This window comes from Manis pentadactyla, chromosome 10 (genome assembly GCF_030020395.1).
Source record: "Manis pentadactyla isolate mManPen7 chromosome 10, mManPen7.hap1, whole genome shotgun sequence".
Classification (NCBI taxonomy): Eukaryota; Metazoa; Chordata; class Mammalia; order Pholidota; family Manidae; genus Manis; species Manis pentadactyla.
Genome location: NC_080028.1, coordinates 126,849,334 through 126,866,993, shown reverse-complemented (window position 1 = coordinate 126,866,993; position 17,660 = coordinate 126,849,334). Strand labels below are relative to the sequence as shown.

The window sequence follows — 17,660 nt, the reverse complement described above, 5'->3', positions numbered from 1 at the left end:
GCAATCCTAAGTACAAACAGTTTTAAGGGGACACAGGTGAGGGAGTTTCTCAAACAGGTTGGGGTAATTGTAGTGTTAAGAAAGGCATCTGGGAGTAGCATTCCAGCTGGACGTTGGTGGAAAGTGCGTCAGGTTGGGGTGAAGGGGAAGAGAATTCCAAGTAGCAAGAACTTCAAAAGCAGATGTCTAGAAATGTGGAAGTGTTTGCCCTTTGCTTCAGCCTTAAACTTAGGGTGTGTGACTGGCCTTGAGCCTAGAGAGGTAAATCTGGCCTGGTAAGTTTTGCAAAGGAGTTTCAACTTTCACACTCCTCCCGACCCCAAACTCTAGGAAGAGAACCTGAGGGCTCATGGACGAGTATAAGATGGTCTGTGCTCCTTGCCCCTCCCCCCATGACAGCTGAAATTTTTGTGTATGGGATATTAATTTGGGGAGATATCCACAGATTTCATCAGTCGAATTCTCCACAAGCTTTGAGATTCAAAGAAGGTTAAAAACCACTGGTTCAGCATCTTACTACGCTGATGGATAGTGACTGGAATGGGGTATGCGGCAGGGACTTGATAATAGGGGGAGTCTAGTAACCATAATGTTGTTCAAGTAATTGTACATTAACGATATAAAAGAAAACACCACTGGTTCAGTAATGGTTATGAAGCTATTGTAAAATGAAAGGAATAGTTAAGTTTGGGCAGGGGAGCAGAGAGGACTAAAGTAAAAAAGGGACATTTTACAAAAACATGGAAAAGGTTGTCATGGGGTGGCGGGTGGGGAAAAAAGTCTGTGTAATATACTTAACTAATATTTAAGTGTCCCCAGTGTAGTGGTTGAGAGTATGGGCCTTGGAGTTAGACTGACTGAACCGCAGCGTTGCCACTTACCAGCTGTGTGTCTGTGGGCAACTTACTTAACCTCTCTGTGCATCAGTTTTCTTTCTGTAAAAGGGGGACATAATAGTAACTAAGAATCATTTGAGGAACGATTGAGATAATTCATGTAGAGGCTTCATCAGGCACTTGGCACACAGTAAGTGCTCAATTGTTAGTCATATGTGTCAGGCTTTGTGCTAAGCACTGAAAATACCAAACAGAACTCAGACACAGTTACTTGCCCACAGGGAGACCAAACCCAGGGGGTAAAAGCTGAGTAGTACAGAGCTGAGAACAAGAAGCGGAGGGACTTTACCAGCTCAGAGTGAGTAAGAAACTTAGAGCAGGGCTTACGAATGTGAGAACTGTCAGCTTTGTAACTTCCTCATTTTTTGGTATTTTAATGTTCCCTCCATCTATTTCCCCACAGTGATTAACAGTAAAAATCCACAGTGAAAGGGAGTATATGTTCTTGTTTTAGGGGCTAGCAAGAAGGCTGATGGTTGGGGAGTCTGTATTTCCTCTTAGAAGCAGAGAACCCTAAGGGAATGGATGGGTGCTGGTGGCTTCTGAAGGAAGGGAAAACAGGTTCTCAGGAAGAGCATGGGAAGCCACTGGAAAGATGCCCTGATGCGAGCAGCCTAGGCTTGCGCTTTCACTGGTAATCATTATGGCAGAGATGGAGAAGGCACAATTACTGCACATGGGTAAGTTACAAACTTGACTGATAGCTGTTGGGGGACAATGAATATACTTTTCATGTTCCAGTAGTGATGCCAAGCTAAAAAACCCAGGAAAGGAGCAGGTTTGGGGAGAAAGATAGTAAGTTGCTGTTATTTGGATCTGTCACACTTGACATGTCCATGGGACCAATTTCAGGCATTGGTGGCTATGGAGAAATCTGAAAACTTAAGCCATGTTAAGAACACTCTTTCCAGTTCACAAAGAACTTACTCATGCTGTCTGTTTTGATATGATCACAAGTCTATAAGTAGAGCAAAGACTATTTCCATTTTTACAAATGGACCCCTGCTCCCCCTCCCCCCCAAAAATGAATCCCACAACAAAATAAGTTCCGAAAAATAAAAAAGTTTGGCAAAAGTCACAGAGCTAGTGAAGCAAACAGAGTTGTCGGTAGATGAACCAAGCTTAGGCATTCTAACAAAACCAGAGCTCTTTATTTTTTTTATTTTAAATCCAGAGTGTGTTTATTGCTGGCTGGTTTCTAACTCCTCTTGACTCAGGGTGGTGATATTTTTTTTTTAATGCTGCTTCCATCTAAAGAAGCATCCTTCTGCAAGCCATGCTTTTCTTCCTACAGGCAGGCAGAGGACAGTGGAGCAGCTAACACACAAAACCACCATCTGTGCATGGCTAAAGATGGTGGTGATTTTACAGCATCCGGGGCATCTACCGTCCATGAAATAGGAATTGGTGCTCTGCACCAGGTGCTACTTCTTGTGTGTCCTCCTTCTGGAGAGGGATGAGGAGATCTTTGCAAGAAGTATGTTCTCATGGACAGGTCATCACCATGGGAAAGAGCTCTTTCCTTTCAACTGTGCACCTTCCTTGCATCATAATCAATAGCTTGCTGTCAAACAGCTCTTTTTTTTTTGGTATCATTAATCTACATTTACATGAAGAACATTATGTTTACTAGGCTCCCCCCTTCACCAAGTCCCCCCAACATACCCCTTCACAGTCACTGTCCATCAGCGTAGTAAGATGCTGTAATATCACTACTTGTCTTCTCTGTGTTGCACAGCCCTCCCCATGCCCCCCCCCATTATACATGCTAATCGTAATGCCCCCTTTCTTTTTCCCCACCCTTGTCCCTCCCTTCTCACCCATCCTCTCCAGTCCCTTTCCCTTTGGTAACTATTAGTCCATTCTTGGGTTCTGTGATTCTGCTGCTGTTTTGTTCCTTCAGTTTTCCTTTGTTCTTATACTCCACAGATGAGTGAAATCATTTGGTATTTCTCTTTCTCCGCCTGGCTTATTTCACTGAGCATAATACCCTCTAGCTCCATCCATGTTGTTGCAAATGGTAGGATCTGTTTTTTTCTTATGGCTGAGTAATATTCCATTGTGTATATGTACCACATCTTCTTTATCCATTCATCTACTGATGGACATTTAGGTTGCTTCCATATCTTGGCTATTGTAAATAGTGCAGCGATAAACATAGGGGTGCATCTGTTTTTTTCAAACTGGAGTGCTGAATTCTTAGGGTAAATTCCTAGAAGTGGAATTCCTGGGTCAAATGATATTTCTATTTTGAGCATTTTGATGTACCTCCATACTGCTTTCCACAATGGTTGAACTAACTTACATTCCCACCAGCAGTGTAGGAGGGTTCCCCTTTCTCCACAACCTCACCAACATTTGTTGTTGTTTGTCTTTTCGATGATGGCAATCCTTACTGGTGTGAGGTGATATCTCATTGTGGTTTTAATTTGCATTTCTCTGATGACAAGCGATGTGGAGCATCTTTTCGTGTGTCTGTTGGCCATCTGAATTTCTTCTTTAGAGAACTGTCTATTCAGCTCCTCTGCCCATTTTTTAATTGGATTATTTGCTTTTTGTTTGTTGAGGTGTGTGAGCTCTTTATATATTTTGGATGTCAACCCTTTATCGGATCTGTCATTTATGAATATATTCTCCCATACTGTAGGATGCCTTTTTGTTCTATTGATGGTGTCCTTTGCTGTACAGAAGCTTTTCAGCTTGATTTGGTCCCACTTGTTCGTTTTTGCTTTTGTTTCCCTTGCCCGGGGAGATATGTTCATGAAGAAGTCGCTCATGTTTATGTCCAAGAGATTTTTGCCTATGTTTTTTTCTAAGAGTTTTATGGTTTCATGACTTACATTCAGGTCTTTGATCCATTTTGAATTTACTTTTGTGTATGGGGTTAGACAGTGATCCAGTTTCATTCTCTTACATGTAGCTGTCCAGTTTTGCCAGCACCATCTGTTGAGAGACTGTCATTTCCCCATTGTATGCCCATGGCTCCTTTATTGTATATTAATTGACCATATATGTTTGGGTTAATGTTTGGAGTCTCTATTCTGTTCCACTGGTCTGTGGCTCTGTTCTTGTGCCAGTACTGAATTACTGAATTGTCTTGATTACTGTGGCTTTGTAGTAGAGCTTGAAGTTGGGGAGCGAGATCCCCCCCCCACTTTATTCTTCCCTCTCAGGATTGCTTTGGCTATTCGGGTTCTTTGGTGGTTCCACATGAATTTTTGAACTATTTGTTCCAGTTCGTTGAAGAATGCTGTTGGTAATTTGATAGGGATTGCATCAAATCTGTATATTGCTTTGGGCAGGATGGCCATTTTGATGATATTAATTCTTCCTAGCCAGGAGCATGAGATGAGTTTCCATTTGTTAGTGACCTCTTTCATTTCTCTTAAGAGTCTTATAGTTTTCAGGTTATAGGTCTTTCACTTCTTTGGTTAGGTTTATTCCTAGGTATTTTATTCTTTTTGATGCTATTGTGAATGGAATTGTTTTCCTGATTTCTCTTTCTATTGGTTCATTGTTAGTGTATAGGAAAGCCACAGATTTCTGTGTGTTAAGAAAGCCACAGATTTCTGTGTGTTAATTTTGTATCCTGCAACTTTGCTGAATTCCAGTATTAGTTCTAGTAGTTTTGGAGTGGAGTCTTTAGGGTTTTTTATGTACAATATCATGTCATCTGCAAATAGTGAGTTTAACTTCTTCTTTACCAAATTGGATTCCTTGTATTTTTTTGTCTAATGGCCGTGGCTAGGACCTCCAGTACTATGTTGCATAACAGTGGGGAGAGTGGGCATCCCTGTCTTGTTCCCGATCTCAGAGGAAAAGCTTTCAGCTTCTCGCTGTTCAGTATGATGTTAGCTGTGGGTTTATCATATATGGACTTTAATATGTTGAGGAACTTGCCCTCTATACCCATTTTGTTGAGAGTTTTTATCATGAATGGATGTTGAATTTTGTCGAATGCTTTTTCAGCATCTATGGAGATGATCATGTGGTTTTTGTCCTTTTTGTTGATGTGGTGGATGATGTCAAACAGCTCTTAATAGTTTACAAAGTTGTCATGCTAAATTTCATTCGCTTCTCACAACAAAAGGGAGGCAGGGCAAGTATTTATTGCCACCCCCACCTACACACAGTTTCACTGCTGTCCAAGGACTTCAGCTGTGTCAGGGCACAAATGGACCCATCCCAGGCTTGTTGCCAAAAACTGGGATCAGCACCCACTAAAGAGCCACAGCTACCCACACTCCCAGGCAGAATATGTGTATGTCTACCCACCTTCTTCTCCAATCTAAAACCAAAAAGATTGGCTTTAAGGACAAATAAATGTTGCTTGCAGAATTTGGCACACAAGGTTTGCAAGCATCTCCCCACTGTTCACTTTTCATTTTCCTGTTCCACTGGGTCTTTTCTGCTTTCCTGAGGTGGTGAGAACTAAGAGAGCTAGCAGGGAGATTTAAGTATGGTCTATCCGGACTTCCTGTGGACATTGACCTTTGAAGTACAATGGGCCTGGCCAAGCCCATGGCTGTGCGATGGGATGGCTGCTCTCCTCCCTTCGTGAGTGAGGAGCCCTTTTAGAGAGGGCTGAAGGGCAGGAGACGGTCTCTTCGGAGGCAATAAAAGCTAGTTCACTATTTCTCTAGTTGTAGCATTTTCTTTCTTCCCTAAGAGTGTGGGACAATTCCAAAGGGGTGTGGAATGTGTGATCCAGGTGCTCCCTGGGCATGACATCTGCATTGGTTAAGTTCCCTGCAGGAGATGAATGTGTCTTTGCCTCAGGACCTCCTTGCTGATCTCCTCAAAGCCCGTAAAAAAAAAAAAAAAAAAGCTCCAGCTTGCAACTAAATATTCTGCCCAAAGTAAACTTAAGTAATGTTTCATAAATCTGAGAAATGTAAGGAACTCTTTTAAAGGAAAAAAGAAAAAGATCACAGACATTGAGAATAAAGCTTTGGATCCTTTGGAGATGAGTAGACTCCAATGTGAAAAACATAAGCTTGAAAAATAATGGTCTTTTCTATGAAAATGCCCTTTATATTGTCAGTGCATAATTTAAGTGTTGGTGTCAAAATGTGTTCCACTCATATATATTTACATAAAAAATGAATTTATTAATCTAAGGAACTTGATAGTGACCTCAAGCAAATTTGGAATGTTTACGTGAACCTTTGTGATAGGCATATAGTTGATTTATATTTTTAGAAAATTCTATTGTGGGAAATGGCATTCAATATATATATATTTTTTAATTTTTTATTAAGGTATTATTGATATACACTCTTATGAAGGTTTCATATGAAAAAACAATGTGGTTACTACATTTACCCATATTATCAAGTCCCCCCCACACCCCAATGCAGTCACTGTCCATCAGTGCAGCAAGATGCCACAGATCCACTATGTGCCTTCTCTGTGCTACACTGTTCTCCCCGTGATCCCCCACACCATGTGTACACTAAACATAATACCCCTCCATCCACTTCTCCCTCCCTCCCCACCAGCTCACCCACACCCCTCTCCTCTGGTAACCACTAATTCCTTCTTGGAGTCTCTGAGTCTGCTGCTATTTTGTTCTTTCAGTTTTGCTTCGTTGTTATATTCCACAAAGGAGGGAAATCATTTGGCACTTGTCTTTCTCCACCTGGCTTATTTCACTGAGCATATGTCCTGCAGCTCCATCCATGTTGTTGCAAATGGTAGGATTTGTTTCTTTCTTATGGCTGAATAATATTCCATTGTGTATATGTACCACATCTTCATTATCCATTCATCTACTGATGGACACTTAGGTTGCTTCCATATCTTGGCTATTGTGAAAAGTGCTGCAATAAACATAGGGGTGCATATGTCTTTTTGAATCTGAGAAGTTGTATTCTTTGGGTAAATTCCAAGGAGTGGGATTCCCAGGTCAAATTGTATTTCTATTTTGAGTTTTTTGAGGAACCTCCATATTGCTTTCCATAAGGGTTGAACTAGCTTACATTCCCCCCAGCAGTGTAGGAGGATTCCCCTTTCTCTGCATCCTCGCCGGCATTTGTTGTTCTTAGTCTTTTTGATGCTGGCCATCCTTACTGGTATTAGGTGATATCTCACTGTGGTTTTAATTTGCATTTCCCTGATGTTTAGTGATGTGGAGCATCTTTTCATGTGCCTGTTGGCCATCTGAATTTCTTCTTTGGAGAACTGTCTCTTCATATCCTCTGCCCATTTGTTAATCGGATTATTTGCTTTTTGGGTGTTGAGGCATGTGAGTTCTTTATATATTTTGGGTGTTAACCCCTTGTTGGATATGTCATTTACAAATATATTCTCCCATACTGTAGGATGCCTTTTCATTCTGTTGATGGTGTCCTTTTCAATATATTCTTAATGTTGTATAGCCACTGCTATGACCCATGTCCAGAATTCTTTACCTTGTAAAACTATAACTCTACACCCATTAACAACTGATTCCTCATCCCCTTACCCCAATCCCTGGCAACCACTATTCCTTCTATCTCTATGATTTTGACTACTCAAATACTTCATATGTAGAATCATACACTATTTGTCCTTCTGTGATTGGCTTATTTCACTTAGCATAATGTCCCCCAGGTTCACGCATGTTATTAGCATACTGCAGAATTTCCTTCCTTTTAAAAGCTGAACACCAGTCCATTGTATGCATATACCACATTTTATCCATTCATCCATAAATGTACACTTGGGTTGCTTCCATGTTTTAGTAATTGTGAATAATGCTGCTATGAACCTGGATATACAAATATCTCTTCCTGACCCTGCTTTTAATTATTTTGGATGTATACTCAGAAGTGGAATTGTTGGGTCATATAATTCTATTTTTAATTTTTTGAGCAATTGCCATACTATTTTCCACAGCAGCTGTATCACTTTACATTCCTACCAACAATTCACAAGGGATCCAATTATTTGACATCCTTGCTAACACTTGTTGTCTTTTTTCTTTTCTTATAGTAATCATCCTATTGGGTGTGAGGTGGTATCTCATAGCAGGTGTGATATGCATTTCCCTAGTGATTAGTGATGGTGAACATTTTTTCATGTGTTTATTGGCCATTTGTGTATCTTCTTTGCTGCACTGTCTCTTCAAGTCTTTTGATTTAAATTAGGTGCTTTTCGTTGAATTTTAATAGTTCTCAATATATTCTGGACATTAATCCCTTGTCAGATATGATTTGCCAATTTTTCTCCTGTTCTGTAGATTTTTACTCTGTTGATAGTGACTTTTGAGGCAGAAATTTTAAGTTTCCATGAAATCCAATTTATTTTTTGCCTGTACCTTTTAATGTTATATCCAAAAAAATCATTGTCAAATCCAATGGCATGAAGCTTTTGCCCTATGTTTTCTTCTAAGATTTGTTTCATTTTAGATCTATAGTTGCTTTACGTTTGAATCACAATACATGATGTCTAAATGTCCCTTTTAGGACGCTGTAAGTCAAATACTGTTCATACAAATAGGGGTTACTGCCTACTTTAGAATTAACCAATCCGCCTACAATAACTAAGGATGGTATTAAACTATCAGTAATTGTAATTCTAATAACAACATCTGGAATGGAAGTCCCTCAAAAAATTAAAAATAGAACTACTATGATCCAGCAATCTCACTCTTCGGTGTGTGCGTATATATATGTATGTGTGTATATATATATCCCACCAAAACTGAAAACAGGGTCTTGAAGAGCTGTTTGCATATGTAGGTTCAAAGCAACATTATTCACAGTAGCCAGGAGGGGGAGAACTCAAGTGTCACTGATGGGTAAACAAAATGTGGTATACAGTATACACACGCAATGGTACATCAGCCACTCTTAAAGAGGAAGAAAATCCTGTCACGTGCTACAAGATCAATAAACTTTTATATTACGTTTTCACCATAATTTTAAAAAAAAGCAGTTATCTGCGGTAATTGAACACCACAGCCAACTAAGTACTGTATTGACAGCGACCAGCCCAAAGCTGCTGTTAACTCCAGAGTCTGAAGAGTTATGTGTCACGGGAAAGCTGCACTCCAGCGGCTGCCAGACTGCTTAGAATTCCAAATCCCACCCTCAGTCAACTCCACTAGCATCCTGTTTTTGTTTTATGGAGATCCAAGTCCCTCTTACCTGGCTGTGGGTAAAAGTGTAATATTTCCAGAATATCTCGCCTGGCTTTAATATATCTGCGTATCAATAGGCGTTCAGAGATGAAAATTAGTACGGCTTCAGTGCATTTGCATTATTCCTCAGGGGTGGAGAGAAGTTCATCTCCATATCAGTGGGTAACTACCTGGGCAAGGAGGGCTTACCTGTACCAGAGAGGGGAGGGGAGGGCCGGTTTTGCTTCTGCCGGAGCAAGAAAGAGAGAAGGACCCGGACTGCAGTTTGTAAACAATAAACGGGTTTTAAACTTTATTTCTCCCTTTGACTGATTTCGGTTTTTAGAGGTAGTTTGCCTTGGGATTTCCTCTCCCCGGACTTACACTGGCTTGATAGGATAACCGTAAGTCGCCTTTTAGTCCTCAGTTTACCTGAGAACTGAGAAAAGAACTTGCATTTGGGGTCCATCCGTTGCCCTTTGCCCAGCCAAGCTCTCGGAGTCGCCCTGTGAGCAGCCTGCCTCGGGAGGAGCTGTCCTCTGCAGCAGCTGGTCCTTCCCACTAATCATTCGCATTTCTCAGATCAAAGTTCCTTTTTCAGACATGCCTGAGCAAGTGTTCTGTCTGTGCGCAAGCACAAAGCATATTCTGGAATCACGGACTCAATTTTCAAAGCGAAGAGAACTGCTTGTGGGATGAACCCGCTATTTTCTCTTGAGTTGCCTGGGGGACTAAGCAAGCAGCGCCGCTCGGGCACTTTTGCTCTTAAAGGGATTCTCCAGTCCTCTCTCTCCGTTACAGCTTATCCGTAAATGATACCGATTTCCTTCAAGGAGTCCTGCCCACTGCGCAAGGCCTGCAGCCAAGACACCCTAAAGAGATGCTGAAGGCCTCTTCCCTCCCACGGAGCCCACCTGGCCCAAGCCGGTGGGAGGCGGAGCTTTACCGTAGCCGCACCGACAGGGGTTTGCGTCTGACCCGGACTCCGGTTCCTCGCTGCCACTGTGTGACCCGGCCAGCGGCTCTTCCTGCGAGGGAGCGCACCCCACCTCCGAATGGAGCCAGTTCCATTCTGCCCTAGTCCTCCCCGGGGAAAGCGCGCCCCGCATACCGGAAAGCCTCCAGGGCAAGTCCCCAACAAAACACCGCGACTTTGTCCGCAGTCCTCGTGGACGCTCGGCAGGGCTGGGGGTGGGCAACGGAACGCACGTGACCTCCATGCCCGCGCAGCTGGCCCGTCGGCATCCGGGCGTGGCCTCTCGGGGCGGCCCAGCGGCGATTGGCTGGGGGGTGGGGTCACAGGCGCGCGCGCCCGGGGACAGGGGCCCTAGGCGAGGCCCTGCGGGCCGGAGAGGGCTCCGATTGGCTGGGGCGGGTTGGGGCGTGGCGGCGGGCGGCGGGCGGCGGGCGGTGGGCCGCGGGTGGGGCAGGAGGCGGCGGGAGTCTCGGCTGCTGGCCGTGCACCTGAGAGCCGACGCCCGAGTCCTCGAAGCTGCGCTCGCCGCGGTCCCCATCGCCATGAGCCGCTTCAAGGTGTCCAAGTTCCGGCACACGGAGGCCCGGCTGCCCCGCCGCGAGGTGAGCCCGGCCAGCGAGCCCCGCGCCCCCGCCCTTCCCCCCAGCAGGGCCCGCGTGGGGACCCTCGAGCCCGCCTGCCCCGGGGCGCCCCGTACAGGCCCGGGCCCGGCGTCCGGACCGCCCTGTCGTGGCCTAGCAGGCAGAGTCTGGCGCTCCCTGGACACGGGCTGCTCGGTGAGCCCCAGGGTCCTCCCGCCTCACCCCGGGATCCCCGAGGCGGCGCAGCCGGCCCGGCTGGGGCCGAACCCTGAGGCCTGCGAGGCTGCCTGCCTTCCCGGCTTCCGGTCGGCCTCGCTGGGGAGCCGTGGCCGGGACGCTGCTGGCGCCGGCTGTCCCTCCCCGCCGCCCTGCTCGCCGCTGCCCGGGGCTGGAGTGTGGGAGAGATGCGCCTCTGTGCCCTGGCCTAACGAGTCCGGGTGTGTCTGCCGAAGAGGGGAGCCCCTCAGCCAGAGGCGCGCCTCTTCCTCGCGTTTCCGCTGGCGCTTCCTCTTCTCGGGGCTGGTGCAAGCTCTTCTCTTAATCAAGCTCTTCTCCTAATCGGGGTGATGCTGTCAGGGGCTGGGTGGGGCCTGGGGAAACCGTGCTGGTGGAGCCCTGAGAGGTAGCTGGGCCAGATGCTGGGGAGCACCTTGGGGCCCCGGAAGGGCAGCCGGCCTGATGGGGGTGTACATGAACGATGCAAGCCCTGGTCTGCGGCTCCAGGTATTCTGTGCAAGGCCTGAGAGTGTCCTCCAATAATCGGGCCCAGGAACTGACCTTTAACGCAGCAGGGCAGGGGCAGAAGTTCCCTTTTCACTCTCTGTACAGTACCTCAGTACCTCCCATGTGCTGTGCCCAGCTACTGGAGCTCCAGCGGTGAACAGGACGGCTCTTGCCCTCTGTGCTGCCATACTCTCATGAGGGAGACAGCCACCAAGCAGCCAGGCCTGAGTGGGCATTGTGTGTTTTAATAAGTGCACTGAAGAACATACCTGAACCTGAGAGCTTGGGATGGAGGTGGAGGTGGAGGTGGATGGCAAGGTGGAGGTTAATCTCACAGGGTGGTCAGGGAAGGCTGCTCGGAAGAGGTGACAGTTAAGGCCGGAAGGGTGAGAAGCAGTCAGGTACAGGAAGAGTGGGGTGGGAAAGAGCCTGTGGAGGAATGGAAAGTGGGCCAGGGTGGATGGAGGGCAGTGGCGGTGAAGCAGAGTTTCAGATGAGTCCAGAGCAGTCTTGCAAAGCCTTAGGGCTACACAAAAAAGTTAGGTTGTCTTCTAAGTGTAGAGGGGAGTCACTGAAAGGTTAAAAGGGGCAGGGTGTGCAGAGGTACTAAGATTTGCATTGATAGCATCTCCCCCAAGTGCAGTAAGTACTACTTGAAGCGGTCTGGAGTGTACTTGAGGGGCCTGGGGCTTGTTCCCAGATGGACCTTAGTCCAGCAAGGCGGACAGGCATGGACCTAGGGATTACAGGGACAGTTTAAAACAGTTTATGTTAGGGAGATGTGCAAACTGGTGATCTATTCTCCTTTTCAAAGATATTTCCTGTCACTGTATTTTTACAGTAAACATGAATCAGGAGGGGAAAATAATACAAGATGATAATGGCATACCCAGGGCAGTTGAACATTAAAATAGAAACCTCCGTGGTGGAGGTGGCTTCCGGGATGCTGTGGGTGGGTGCTGCACGGTCGGGTGGGAGGGGGGAGGAGTGCTGGTGCATGGTGCTTTGACACTAACAGAGAAAACTTTTGGAACTTGCTGGTCTTAGTTTCAGAAGTGCTCCTCTGCCTCTCCGTGTAGGGGGCTGTTAACATTATTTGCTTTTCATGGGGGTGTGTAGTTCACCCATCTGTAGGACTTAGTGCAAAGGCTTTGGTTTTTCCCCTTCCTGAGCTTGGGTGTTTTCTCCTGGGACTTGGAGGAGCCCCTGTGCCTGGCGGAGGCCTTCATTAGTGCAGTTGAGGAAGCCAAGTCTGTCTTCTGCCGCAAGTGCCCACTTCTCCTTTCTTGGTTTCTGTTTTGACAGAAACACCCACTACCACATGCACTACCCAGTTGACCTGTTGACTTTCTTTCTTCAACCTGAGCTTCTGCTGATCATCTCTCTTCCCTTATTATACAACTGATTTAATAAGCAAATCCTCCCTCTTTATGAATTTAGGTTATGATTCCAAGAACATTTTTAAGTTCCTTTTTAAAGGACTGTGTGAATGGGGAAGGGTTTGCTCCAAATGAATGCATCTCTAAAGGTGCAGCTTTAAGGTAGAGTTCCCTGGGTTATGCCCCACCCACTGCTTCAGGCACTAGCCAAGCCCTGGCCGTCATATTTTTTACTCTTTATTTTCAGGCCTGGATCAGTGACATTCGAGCAGGAACTGCCCCCTCATGTGGGAATTCTATCAAATCTAGCTGCCGCTTGATCGCGTTTAACACCAACCATCCAGGTAGGGAGGTAGACAGGGTGTGGAGATTTGGACATTGTCACCCTAATTTGGGTGGGGCAGAAGGGCAGGTCACTGTAGGCTGGAGACCTGGATGGGTTTCATGGGGTGCAGAGGTCAACACCACACAGGGCCTTAGACACTACAGATGGTCAGCGTGTGTAATCAGATGGATTTTGATTAGGGTGTTTGTGCCTTCATACTTTGTATACGTCCATGTTGGCTGTGGTCTTCCAGAGTGTGGCCAGGAGCGCAGAGAGGGAACTGTCCCTTTTGTTTCCATCTATCCCCACGTGCTACTCACTCCTCTTCTGGGGGCCTAGGCGTGCCTGGGGTCAATAGATCCTTGTGTTAGTTGGACTCTTGGTTGCTAGTGATAACTCAGACCTCAAACGGACTTAAGCAGAAATTGAATATCATTTTAGCTCATACAACTAAGAAGTCCAGGAGTTTCAGGCAGGGCCGAAACAAGAAGCTCCACACATGCCACTGGCCCCAGCCTCTCTCCTGTCTCTTAGCTCTGCTGCCCTCAGGTGATGGTTTCTTTCTCAGGTAAAGCTGGGAAAAGTGGCAGCTGGTGGTCCCACGCTGATTTTTTTTTACACTTTTTTTCTTTTTTATTGAAGTGTCATTGATATACAAGCTTTTTACTTTTTTTTATTAAGGTATTATTGATATACACTCTTATGAAGGTTTCACATGAAAAAACAATGTGGTTACTACATTTACCAATATTATCAAGTCCCTAGCCATACCCCATTGCAGTCACTAACCATCAGTGTAGTAAGATGCCACAGATTCACTATTTGCCGTCTCTGTGCTACACTGTCTTCCCCGTGACCCCCCACACAATGTGTATTAAACATAATACCCCTCAATCCCCTTCTCCTTCCCAACCTGCCCTCCCCCACCCCTCCCCTTTGGTAACCACTAGTCCCTTCTTGGAGTCTGTGAGTCTGCTGCTATTTTGTTCCTTCTGTTTTGCCCAAGCTGATTTTTTATTATCTACATGCCAAAAAGAGACAACCTCTTTCCCCAGTCTTCTGTACATCTTATGTTACCAGAGGTTTTTGCATGGGGCAAGGACCTAACCTGGGGCCAGTCACTATGTCCAGAGAGGTGTAAAGATTGGTGAAGGTTCTGGGAAGTCCAAGGTTGAGCTCTTGGGTCTTGTGTCCTCTGGGAGCCCTGGGCAGTAGATAGTCCCCATTAGGCCTGAAGTTAGAGCCCCTGTGTTTGATTGACAGGTGTGTTGGGCATTGTGCCTCTGGAAGGCCAGGGAGAGGACAAGAGACTCGTGACCCACCTAGGCTGCCATTCAGGTGAGTGGAAGCTGGACCCAAGAAGTGTGCAGCTTGGCCCCTCCCCGGGGGCCATACTTACCTGGGCATTCATACTCATCTGGTCCCACAGCTCCATTGCTTGCCAGGTCCCTCCTGTCACAGTCATTGTGCGTTCTGACAGATGGAGTCCAGATTGGAAGGCTGGGTTGGGTCCTCGTTGAGGATTCGCCTTGGGCAGAGGGGAGGGAGGCTTGGTGTTCGTTGGCGTCAAACCAAGAGGCGGAGGATGTGCAGCGGTTGGTCACTGCAGAAGGTTCAACTGTGTCCCCTCCCAGAGCCCAGCAGACCACTCGTTACCACCAGGCATCCCCCCAGCCAGGCTGCTCAGGGCCCTCCAAGGCTGGGGGTGGCGGGTGGCTGGCTGGGCTGCAGGGCCAGAGATGGGCCCTCACAAAGAGCTTTTGTCTGCTGCAGCTGCTTCTGGGGATGCCCAGCAGCCCGCCTGGCATCCTGCCTGCAGTAAGGGAACAGTTTGCCCTCCTTGGGCTGTGGCGGCCCCAGCCTAGCTGTCTCCTCTCTTGTCCAGCTGTGGCGGCTGTGGGCCACCACTCTGGCTTGTGTTCCTGGCCCCCTGTTGGGCGGCCTTGGGTGAGGGAAGGGGGCTGATCCTTGGTCCCTAGTCTGTGCGTGCAGTTTAGCGTAGGATCCAGATGACGATGTAGTGGTTAATAAAATAACAGGAGAGCAGATTGATCAAGAGCTCTCTGTGTGCTAAGAATGCTGTCTGTGTTTTTTCCTTTAATTCTTTTCTAAAGCTTTTTAAAACTTTATTGAGGTGTCCTTTATGTGCCATTACCATTACCTACTTTAAGTGAGGAATTTGATGTTTCTTATTAAAGTTACAGGGTTGTATATACCACCACCGTGTTATAGAACATTTCCCCCAAAGATCCCTTGGGCCTCTCTGCAGTGAATCCATTTCCTTCCGGGCACTAGAGCCTCAGGCACCCATTGATCTACTTTCTGCCTCTGCAGCAGGGTCTGCAAACTACTGTCCAGCTGGCTCTGGTCTGCTGCCTGTCTGTAAATAGTTTTGTTGGGACAGTCACACCTCTTCGTTGACATTCAGTCTATCGCTACTTTCTCCCAACATCTGCAGAGTGGAGTAGATAGGACAGAGCCCATATGGCTCTCAAACCCTAAAATATTTACTACTTAATCCTTTACAGAAAACGTTTGCTGGCTTCTCTCTGGCCCTTTCTGGACATTTCACATAACTGGAATTAGACCACATGTAGTCTTGAATCTGGCTTCTTTCACTTAGCATAATGTTTTGAAATACATCTGTGTTTTAATAGGTACAAGAAGTTGGTTCTCTCATCTCCTGTCCCACCTTTTGAAGTAGGTTTTAAAATAACCCATTTTCCAGCTAAGAAAACTGAGGCTCAGAGACTGGGAACCTGCTGATGTTGGCAGTGCTGCTGACAGAGCTGGAGTCAGAACCCTCCTCTGTTTGAGCCGTGTGCTTAGGCGCTGCTTACTTCTCGAGGATGCAGTCTACTCATGGGGAAGCAGCGAGCCCGTTACTGGGGAGCTGGGCCCTGGCTGCTTCCCTGCCTTTGGGCGCCCAACCGTCAGGGACACCTTCTGCTCTTGGCCCAGGGCAGTAGGGACAGTGATTTATTGGGAGACTTCTGGGGAGCTTTCAGAACCAAAGGAGCAGGTGGACATGCAGGCCTCAGAGGGTCCCTGCCAGCTGGTGCCCCTGAGGCAGGCCAGTCCCTAAGTTGCCCTGTCGCTAGGCCATCCCATTCCTGGTTTAATTCCCGTAACATAGAAGCTGGCGACTTGGACTTGGGTCAGATGCTCTCCGGCTGATTAGTCAGCCCTGGCTGGCGGGAGTCGAGGGGCAGAGAACTCCTGGGTTGGGTGTGTTCATCCAGGCCCCTGCCTCTCTGCCATCCTAACCTGTTGTAGCTCTTCACATCCTCCAGGGCCCACCATGGCCCCCTCTACAAAGCCTGCCCTGACCCTGACCTTGCGGTGCCCCTTGCAAGCCCAGCCTACGTCTTAACATCTGCAGAGACGTGTGTGTCTCCCATGGAGGTGCTGAGGGTCCACTGAGCCCGGGTGGCATCTGTTCCATTTGTGACTGCCTCGGGGGCTGGAGCAGGGGGCCAGCATTTGCATTTGTTCACACATTCAAGTGCCAGGTCCTGCCCTGGGCTCTGGATTTTGGGTGAGTGTAGGTACCTGGTAATCTGAGGAGCTTTGTGCCCATCATTCTGCTCACTTCCTGATGCCAGGGCCCTTGGCCACCCTAGGCCTGCAGGGCTCAGAACACATGCTGCACGTGGGGCCTGTGGTGTTTGCCCATCATTTGCAGAGATGCCATCACCCTGTGGGCAGAGGTGACACCTCTGAAGCCCTGGGCTGTGGTTCCTGGCTCAGGGGACCCCATGTTAGGCTGAAAATGACATTCTAGCCGGTTCTTGTTGGGCCCGTGTCAGCCAGTTGCTTTCCCGCAGACCTGGTCACGGACTTGGACTTCTCTCCCTTTGACAACTTCCTCCTGGCAACGGGCTCGGCTGACAGGATGGTGAGTGGAGCCGCTGGAATTGCTGCTCAGTGCCCCTCCTGCCCGCCCAGGGCCTTCGGCCCCTCCGTAGGCTTCCGGGCCAGCCAGCCCAAACGTTCTGGTTCTTCAACCCGTGCAGCGCTGTGTCATACCGCACACTTGCTGCGGAGCTGTGGTCGCGGCCATGACCTGCTGTCCTGCTTGGCTGCCTGTAGAGAGCAGGGCTGGGTGTGTGGGAGGTGCCAGGGAGATGGAGCAGAGCCCCTGCCTCCCCCAGCCTCTAACCACACCCTGTGATCTGGAGCCGGTTCCCTGCCCTCCCCGACACAGGATCCACAGTCCTTGGGCCCAGATAAGACTGCTGGGTGGGGGGCAGCCTGGGCAGGGCCCCTCCAAGCCCTGGGCTCACAGACTTGTTCCTCCCCACAGGTGAGGCTGTGGCGGCTGCCAGCCCCCGGCCAGGCGCTGCCCTCGGGGCCTGGGCTGGTGCTGGGCCCGGAGGACCTTCAGGTCGAGGTGCTGCAGTTCCACCCCACCGCCGATGGCGTCCTGCTGAGCGTGGCAGGCAGGGCCCTGAAGGTCTGGGACGCCACCCAGCAGCAGCCCCTCACGGGTACGGGTCACGCTCTGCATACACTGCTTGTTTGTGTTTTTGGTGATGTGAATTTTGAAATACGTATCAATTTCACATGTAGTGGAAAGGTCACGAGATTCTACCAGGCTTATAAACAAACGCCCCATCCCTCCCCACTTCCCATAGGCATCTGTTTTCACCTTGCTTAGCTGCTTTCCCTGCTTT

General features: G+C 47.8%; 2 protein-coding genes across 5 annotated transcripts in view; one reads left to right on the top strand and one right to left on the bottom strand.

Moving 5' to 3' along the window:
* Window positions 1-2,081: 2,081 nt before the first annotated feature.
* LOC118929896 (40S ribosomal protein S27-like) lies at window positions 2,082-2,347 on the bottom strand. The gene has a single exon (XM_036920470.2). The coding sequence runs from the start codon at window positions 2,288-2,290 to the stop codon at window positions 2,132-2,134; it is 159 nt and encodes a 52-aa protein (XP_036776365.1). The 5' UTR covers window positions 2,291-2,347; the 3' UTR covers window positions 2,082-2,131.
* An 8,034-nt stretch (window positions 2,348-10,381) lies between these two features.
* Window positions 10,382-17,660, top strand: part of CORO7 (coronin 7) — a 54,471-nt gene continuing 47,192 nt past the window's right edge. For 2 of the 4 annotated variants that reach the window (XM_036920452.2, XM_036920453.2), the window contains exons 1-5: window positions 10,382-10,578; window positions 12,907-13,003; window positions 14,248-14,322; window positions 16,812-16,882; window positions 17,291-17,474. In XM_036920452.2, coding sequence (XP_036776347.2) covers window positions 10,519-10,578; window positions 12,907-13,003; window positions 14,248-14,322; window positions 16,812-16,882; window positions 17,291-17,474 — 487 coding nt within the window. In that variant the 5' untranslated portion in view covers window positions 10,382-10,518. The remainder of the gene's footprint in view (window positions 10,579-12,906; window positions 13,004-14,247; window positions 14,323-16,811; window positions 16,883-17,290; window positions 17,475-17,660) is intronic. The other 2 variants (XM_036920454.2, XM_036920455.2) reach the window with 1 other exon arrangement.